Here is a 9704-nt window from a genome sequence, read left to right as displayed (position 1 = left end):
ATAAAAGACACCATTTCGAGCGTGGCCGTTTTCGTGCGGGTGACACGTAAAAGCACCCACTACACTCTGAGTGGTTGGCGTTAGGAATGGCATCCAGCTGTAGAAACTCTGCCAAATTAGATTGGAGCCTGGTGTTGCCATCCGGTTTCACCAGTCCTCAGTCAAATCGTCAAACCCATGCTAGCATGGAAAGCGGACGTTAAACGACGATGATGATGATGATGATGATGATTAAATCAACATATTTGTCCAACTCATGCAAGCATGGAAAAACAGGCACAAAAAAAAGTGAATGAATGAACAAAAATATATCTTTTACATGTTTCAGTCACTGGACTGTAGTCATTTTGGAGCACCATCTTGAAGGGTTTTAGTCAGAGATGAACAGTAATTATGTCTTTTTTTAAGCTTGATATTTATTCTATGTCTTTTTTGCCAAACCACTAAATTACTGAAACGTAAACCAACATTGGTGAGAGAGAGTTCAATAAATGTGGACTATTTTCATATTTAGTATTCAATACATGATATGAATAAATACCAAAAATAGGTTGGGAGCACTGAATAGGAAAAAACAAATGTTGGAAAATCCAAATAACCATGAAATATGAGCTGACAGAAAACTTAATGAAAGAAACTTCCTTCTATTTCAACTAGAGCATATAAGTATCTACATAATTTCATTAACAGTGACATAGCTAAAAATAAAAATATCTGTATAAACAATCTTATGTTACATGTTATGGAAGTTGTTATGAAACAATTATTAAAAAAAAAAAACTTTCAAAATTAAAAACAATAAGAACATTAGATAAACACGGAAACAAAAATCTGTTCCCCTCCACCAATCATATTTTTCATTGATCTTTTTGCTTATATTTTCTGCATGTTCACACTGTCTCTAACTACACCTCATGTTCACAATACACTACCTCATGTATGTGCACCATTCATTTGTCTACATCAGTGTAGACAACCTATGGTCCGCAAAGGCATTACTGGGAGGGGGGGGGGTGTCCATGAACATGTTAAGCTGACAGACCTTTCAATATCCTGGGGTCCATGGGAAAACTCATTTAAATAATAGGGGTCCTTGGTAGTAAAGGGGTTGGGAACCACTAGTCTACACCTTATGACCACAACACTGCAATAGGTTGCGAGGGGCGTAGTATTTTGCTTTTTTTTTTGCGCATGTTATATACCATTTCAATTTAATGTCCACTTTTCCATGCTTACATAGAAAAATGGACATCAAAAGGTTGAGGCAGGTTTTCTACAGAAAGATGTCCTTCCTGTCATCAGCACACACCTATTCCCAAGCACAGTGATATATGTATTTCTCAAGGCCATACATGTTTTTCACAGAAGACTGAAAATGAATGGCACGACTTTTATGATGGTGGTGCTTGCTTACAACTATCATGCATTGTCAAGATAAGGAGACACAGACACAATGGGCTTCTTTCAGTTTCTGCCTACCAAATTCACTCACAAGGCATTAGCTGGACTGAAGACACTTGCCCTGGGCACATGATTGAGAAACAAACTTCATAAGCACTCAGCTCTAGTTCAAATACATATATTTAAGATAGTCGGAGGTGGAGAAGCAATGCCCATAACCTTTGCAGGTCCTTCTAAACTGCTACAATATTAATATGGATAAATCCATATCAGAGCCTCTGGAAGTCAATGTCTGCAGTAAAGCATAGAAGGAACCAGTGTTTGACCCAAGTACTTGAACAGTATCATGCCTTAATTATATCAGTTTAATAACAATTATCCATAATCTAGGAACCTATTTAACAAATATCTTTTATTTCATACTTGGTTGGTATAAACAACATAAAGGCTTTCATAATAAAAACACTTTATAAAAATTGACAAAAAAAAAAACAAAATAAAAATTGATTATCAAAACGAGTCTGACCAGAGAACCCAGACTGTAATTAATTAGTTGCACATTTCAGATAAATGTATAACAAAAAGAGGGAAAAAAGAAATAAACATAGTAAGATGGTAATCGTTAATAGCAATTAAACACAATAGATGAAATAGCGGAAGATACATTAACTCTAAATGAATATTAGTTAACAAGCAATCCTTTAGCACAGCTAACATATTTTTTTATATATATTATATAAAAGAATAGTTCATCTATGACTTAAAAGCTTGCTATAAGAAAATCATTTAACATCTATTAATATATTTTATTTTACTAGAGACACACCAAGAACAGTCAACAAGAACCAGCCTTGAAACCAAAATATATCCATTTTTGATGGTTTAATTTACATAGTTGCCAGTGGATACCTTAATGAAGAGTGGATTGCATGTTTCTTTAACGTTTAACTAGCAATTATAAACACTAATGAACACTCGTTTGTAATGAGTATCATTAGCTTAACCAAAGTATCTTTGACTTAAACCATTTACCTGAAATTTTAATGATGTTTCAGTATCAGTTTCAACTCACTAATTAAAACAAAAGGTTTCGTTCATTCCGATCAAACCTTTATTGCAAAGTGAGATTATTACACCTTTTCTACAGTTTTATAGTACAGTGATACTTTGCAGTACAAGTTTAATTCATTCCATGACTGGGCTTGTTTTACAATTTAGTTTTACAAATTGAAATTAATCAAAATATAATTAATCTGTTCCAACCCCAAATTCTACCCAAAATCATTTTTTATGGGTCTTAAAACAGGGAAGGTGAAGTTACAAAGAAAATGACAATTATTAAAACATAATAAAAGAGAATGCAAAGGAAATATGTAAACTGATTTTATTAATTTAATTACTTTAAAGATGGGACAATTTTTGCACAAGCAAGACAATGGAGCAGGGAGGAGGTGGATTATTATTTGGAAGGAGAATCTTCTTCCATTAAGACTTCAGTAAGAACATTCTCTCTCACTTCACTTAATCTAGACTTTTTGGACACTTCACTTTTCACACTTGCAGCTCATTTCATTAGAAACATATCAAGAGAAGTCTGCTTTTTCCTGCCTTTCAAAGTGTTATGAAAATGCACCAGAGCAATGTCATTAAATAAAGCAGCTGCACGACCTGTAGATATTTTCTCAGGATGATTTTTTTCTACAAATTCAGAAACACACTATCACTTTGCTAACACTGCCTTTATATCACTCACAGAGACAGCCTTCTCCATTACACTGTCCTCCTCCAGGGAACCAATCTTTTCCACTGAATCTGAATGCTGCTGCTCTTGAAGCTGCAGGAGTTCATCTGTCATCAGCTCCTCTGAGTGTTCCTTGAAGAGATTGTTAACATCTCCCATCATCAATCTCGAAGCACATGGACATGCCTAGAGACACTATCTCCTCAACTACAGGTGACACAGACTCAAACCTCTCGAAGTCTCTTTCAGATATGCCCTCAGGCCACAGTTTCCTCCATGCAGAATTCAGTATTCTCCTCATTACACCCACTCAGGCTATATCAATGATTTTCAGGTAGTTAACAATGTTATAGTGCTCCTAAAACTCATGAAGGGTTAGATTTGTATTTTCCATAACTTCAAAGCACTGACAAAACAGGTGTTTGGTGTACAATTTCTTAAAATTAGAAATCACCTGTTGGTTCCAAGGACTGCAAGAAAGGGATGGTGTTGCGTGAAAGGTAAACAACTTTTATGAATTTAAATTCATCCAGGATATCATCTTTGAAGTTAGGAGTGTGAACAGGAGCATTGTCAAGGATGAGGAGCGCCTTGAGAGGAAGATTGCTCTCCAGAAGGTACTTCTTTACTGCTGGTCCAAAGATAAGGTTGACCCAATCAATGAAGAATTGCCTGATGACCCAGGCTTTAACGTTTGCCTTCCTTGTGCGACTTGAATGTTCATGGGTTTTCAGAATGGTATACAAGGAGCAACTTAATCTTCAAATCTCCACTCACATTGGCACAATGGGTAAAAGTTGGCCTGTCTTTCATAGGCTTGTGGCCTGGCATTTTCTTCTCCTCTGCAATTATATAGGTTCTTCTGGGCATTTTTGTCCCAAAAAGGCCAGTTTCATCACAGTTGAATACCAATTATACAATGTACCCATCAGCTGTGATGAGCTGACAGAATGGTGCAGATCGTCGATGTGCTTTGTCCACAACACACACTCCTCTTTCATGTTTATCAAAGATTTCCTTCTTCAATTCTATTGTAACCAGTTCTTTTCTTCTTAGCACTGTCCTTTGCACTAACCTTCTTAGGACGTGTGGCTAACATAACTAATTATTATAAAATAGCAGCAAAAAAAAAAAATTCACAAAACTAAAAAAAAAACTGGGTAAAACACAACAGGGTTGCTGCTACATTGAGATAAACACATGAACAGAGCAAGTGGAGGTTGCGCTTATTGGGTGAATGTGTACAAGCTCAAGGCCAAGCTAGCAGTCACTTGTATGAAACTCACTCATACTAAGGGATTTCCACTCATACTTCAAGACAAAAATTCACACAAGCCTTGGCTCATACAGCAAATTATTCACACAGTGGTGCACTGCAAGGTTCTACTGTATATTCAAATAAGTTAGAATCACAATTTTCAATATGACACAAGCACAATTAAAAAGTAATCAGGAAAATCAAGTTTATGACTCAATCTTAACCATTACATCACTAACACCTTAATGAAAAGGATAATTAACTCTTTTAATATCAACCTATCATACTGAAATTAAATCATTCCCAAATCTCATTCCAACATGGAATAGATGGTCAACACTAGCAAGATATGAAAATCTCTACATAATCACTCTACTTACAAGAAACTGCAGCTAAATATCACTTGAATAACAGCCTACCATTCTGTAAAAAGCTCAAGTACACTTGAGATAATGAAGCCTTAGATAGCGCTAAAAAGATTTAATGGCCCCTGCAGGATGTTTGCTCAATCAGAGTTAACTTCTAACTAAACAACAAGAAAGAGATAAAGTTAGATATTTTACTAAACCTCTTTAAGTTTTTTATTATATTGCTGATGGACTGAAGCAGTTAAGCAGTCTACTTATTAGATTTATAGTTTCAAAAAGTATTAATGTAAAATCTACCATTTCCTGCTTCTACTAAGAATATTAAATTTTGACCTTACTTAAACTTAACCAAGGAACTACTATTTCAGTGTGCTTGCTTAGCATTGCATGAAATAAAAAAAAATACCATTGTTATATGAATTGATGATAAACCTTTAAATAAATTTAAGTTATTCAGTTCTAATTCTAGTAGCTGATTATATAACAGCAGACAGAAATTCAATAATAAAGAAAAGGTTTAGCAAAAACTTTTTAAATGACGTGCAAGAAAAGAAAAATGAAAATAAAAACATTAAATTGATTTTTTTTTTTTTTTTATGAGAAAGATAAATGAAGCTTGCATCATCTAGACATATTGCCAAAGTCATTAAGTGAATGAAATTGATCAAGGCTGAACAGCTTTAGAAAAGATCACCTTTGCAATGCAAATGTTCCAGCAAACATAATACAGCAGTAGAGGAGATTAACATTTCTTCAGCAAAATAGCAGATTTTCATTATTACGTAAATAAGTGTAGGCCAGTAGTAATCTGGTTTAAGCTCAGCACTCAAACAAATTAACTTTTCAGGTAAAAGGAAATATAAAAAAAGAAACAATTTTCTAGCAAAACACAGAAAACTAAAGTAAAATATCCAGTTATAGGCAATTGTCAAATCACTAAGGTAGAAAGAAACAAGCAGAACCAACCAATATTCCTATTTCTATATGTATTTATGTAGGTTCAGTCCCACTGCATGGCACCTTGGGCAAGTGTCTTCTGCCTTGGGTCAACCAAAGCCTTGTGGATGGTTTTGGTAGAAGCAAACTGAAAGAAACTCATCATATATGTGTAGGTATGTGCCTATGTACATATGTGTGCATGTGCATATGATTGTGTGTACCCTGTCTTAACATCATGATTGTAAACGAGCATCAATGTCATGCAAGAGATGTTTGTTTCTAGTCTTCCATGAAAATGTATATCAGGGTATGGGGTACTATTACCCTGTTTGGAGACAAGGTTGGCAACAAGAAGGGCATCCAACTGTAGAAAATCTGCCTCGACAAATTTCATCTGACCCATGCTAAATGACAATGATGACAATGATGATGATGGTATAAGACAGTGAACTGGCAAAATCATTAGAGTGTAGGACAAAATACTTTGCAGTATTTGTTCTGGCTATCTGTGTCCTGAGCCAAATCCAGCCAAGGTCAACTTTGGGATGGAGGCAAGGTCAAAAATCCAAACTGCATTTCATCTAAAACAATTCTCTTCCTAATTACGTTTTTTAATTAACCTGTTTTTGCTTGGCTTGCTAATGTGTATGTATGCCGGTGTACATATGGCTGTGTGATTAGGAAGGCACAGGCAAGAGCTGTATGGTTAAGAAGTTCACTTCATACACACGGTTCTGAGTTCAGTCCCACTGCATAACTCTTAGGGAAAATGTCTACTACTATATAGTTTCAGGCCAAACAATGTATTGTGAGTTAAGTGGTAGAGAGAAACCAAAAGAAGCCTATAGTATCAAATGTATGAGGGTATGTAAATGTATGTGTGTGTGTCTATATCTTCCTTTTGCCATGATTTTTACACACTGACCGAATACAAAGTCATTGTTCATACAAATCTTTCAAATTTTTTGCCTTCACTGGACTTTATTTTCTATAAAATGCCTGAACTGTTTGGTGTTCAAAGAACAGGGGGGAAATATTACAATGCTTAGAAACAAATGAGGGTTAGAAACAAGAGGAGCATTTGGCTGAAAACAATCTGTTTCAACAAGTTTTGCTTGACCTGTGCTTGCATGTAAAAGTGGACATTAAAAGAAACTGATGATGATGACATAAGTGTTGAGCATGTTTAAACATATCTTCAATGAATGGTAGGCTTGCTATACAAAAACTTTTATTTCCTTATAAATAAATAAATAAATAAATAGTCTTTAATTGTTGCATTACGCATTATCTTTCATAAAACATTAGCAGAATGACAGAGTTAAACAGCAATAATCCTACATAATCTCAAGTGTTTTCATTATCCAAATCCAATCACACGTGTTTGTATCAGGTCATCCCATAACTTCTGTCCGAATTTTGAATAAAGAAAACAAGTGATCAAATGTTATAATTGAAATTTAATCATCAATGTACTTTCCCTGATTATCTATGACTTCCTTCCATCTATTTACAAGTTTTTTAATCCCATCAATGTAAAACTCTTGGTTTCAAAGCGAAGAACTCTGAAATGTCAGTTTCAACCTTCTCCTGGCTTGCGAAAGTGATGTCACCCAAATGATTCTGTAAACTACAAAACAAATGGTGGTCCGAAGGAGCAAGGTTGGGAGAATAAGGTGGATGAAGAATTTTTTCCCAACCAAGCTCTTCGATTTTCTGTGATGTGATCTCTGCAGTGTGGGGTCACGCATTGTCCTGATAAAACATGACTCCTTTTCAATTCACTAAAGCTGGTCTTTTTTTCTTCAAAACTTGGTTCAAACGCTCTAATTGCTGACAGTAGACTTGAGCATTGATTGTTGCATTAGGTGATAACAATTCAAAGTGAATTACTCCTTTGAAATCCCACCAGATAGAGAGAAATAGGCAGAAATCTTCACATCTGAATTTTGCAAACCATCTTCTGCAAGTTCTTTCATTCAAGCATTCTTTCCCATAAACTGAGTGTATGTTTCGAGTCACTTTGGCTGCAGAGTTTCCTTTTTTGTACTCATAAAGCATTATGTGCCTCAAATGCTCTTTGGATACTTCCATGTTAGAAAGGGTTTTAATCAAAGAAATTTTAATTCTTTTATTCTGTAAAATAATATTTAATTAGTTTAAATGTACACAAATGCATAAAAATAATTTTCAATTCCATGACGCTGGTAACAATTACGCTCAATAGCACCATTTGAATGTAATCGTTACCAGCGTTGCCTTCCTGGCACGTGAAAAGACATTCGAGTGAGGTTGTTGCCAGTGCCGCCGAACTGGCTCCTGTGCAGGTGGCACATAAAATATACCATTTTGAGCATGGCCATTGCCAGTACCGCCTTCACGTAGCCTTCATGCCGGTGGCACCTAAAAGCACCCACTACACTCTCGGTGTGGTTGGCATTAGGAAGGGCATCCAGCTGTAGAAACTCTGCCAAATCAGATTGGAGCCTGGTGTAGCCATCTGGTTCGCTAGTCCTCAGTCAATTTGTCCAACCCATGCTAGCATGGAAAGCAAACGTTAAACGATGATGATGATGATGATTCTAAATTGCTATTGAATTTCATTCAATTCTAAAGAAGGTAAAATCGGACAGAACTTATGGGACGACCTGATATAATATTGTTACTAAATCATTTAGATATCTGTCAGTTAGTTTCCTCTTTAAACAAGTGGGAAATGATAATGAGAAGGGGAGAGGTAAGGAGGGTGAAAATTAACAAATCTTACCATTCTGTAGTGTATAGGTCTCTCATGATACTTGTTATATATAGATTTCATTTCTTCATAAGTTACAAACTGAATAACACCATGCGAAACCCCAAAGACACCTGGTATGAAACCCTATAAAAATAATATACAAAAAAAAAGCAAAATAGTCTGCAATTGATGTGAAAAAATCATAATCAATAAATATTTATACACATGAGCACACACAGCATTACATCCACTTTGTCATGGTAACACAAAACTTTGTCTTTTTTTTTTTTTTTAACTAATTTGTGGTAAGTGGTTTTACAACTGCAAGCACAAAGAATAATCAATAGCCTAGAATCTTGTGTGTTCTTTTGTTTAATTTAGGTAACACAACCAAGGACATGCCAAAGCGTCACCTTCAGGGCATGTATGATATACATGCATGTTGGCAACTGCTAAATATTGTGTTACTATATGAATAATTGCCTTCAGTTCAACAGCAGTTGATTGGGTGAATAGTCACCAAAATATTTACATGTAACACAAGTTGTGGTGAGTACCAGATGTTTTCTTTGTGAGGTATATTTGAAATCCATTTAATTCATAGCAACATTACACCAACTGACCATTAAATTATTATGCACGTGATTAAATATCTCACATAAATTAACTATATTCATGTTTCATTTTTACTTTGCAACTTCCCAGTCCAGCTTTCCACTGTTACTCTACTCAATTAGCAAAAGTATGTCTTAGATTATTGAGTACCCTCTATACTTACAGCACACAAGGCACCCCACCGCCTTGTATGCTGGTGCCACATTGGAAAACACCTTTGCCTGCACACTCTCTAGAGTGATTGATGAGCAAACAGAAGTTAGGTTGAGAAGTCCCTTGGTGCTGGTGCCATGAAGAAAAAACCCAGTACATAGTTTAAAACTGGGGGAAAATGAGTGGAGGAGAAAGTGTAAAATTGTGAGGCCCCTACAATTGGAGGGTTTATTAACCTCTCTAGTGCAGGCACCATGAAAAAATGCACCCCTAAAGTGATTAGTGATAGGAAGAGCATCCAGCCATAGAAACCAAGCCAGAATGATAGTGACTTTCTATAGAAGTGTTTACAAAGCACCAACAGCAGTGCTTTTTTTACACACAAACTAATATATATATATATATATATATATAGTGCAGTCTTCTGCCTGGCCAGCACGGGAAGCAGATGTTCAATGGTGATTATATATATATATATATATATATATATAT

At 35.4% G+C, this 9704-nt stretch overlaps 1 protein-coding gene across 3 annotated transcripts in view; it reads right to left on the bottom strand.

The window, feature by feature from the left end:
* Nucleotides 1-9704, bottom strand: part of LOC106878287 (mitochondrial folate transporter/carrier) — a 101078-nt gene that overhangs the window by 52140 nt on the left and 39234 nt on the right. For all 3 annotated transcript variants that reach the window (XM_014927464.2, XM_014927465.2, XM_052966606.1), the window contains exon 5: nucleotides 8475-8588. In XM_014927464.2, coding sequence (XP_014782950.1) covers nucleotides 8475-8588 — 114 coding nt within the window. The remainder of the gene's footprint in view (nucleotides 1-8474; nucleotides 8589-9704) is intronic.

The sequence above is a fragment of the Octopus bimaculoides genome, chromosome 3 (genome assembly GCF_001194135.2).
Source record: "Octopus bimaculoides isolate UCB-OBI-ISO-001 chromosome 3, ASM119413v2, whole genome shotgun sequence".
Taxonomy (NCBI): Eukaryota; Metazoa; Mollusca; class Cephalopoda; order Octopoda; family Octopodidae; genus Octopus; species Octopus bimaculoides.
This window is presented reverse-complemented; position numbering and strand designations above follow the sequence as displayed.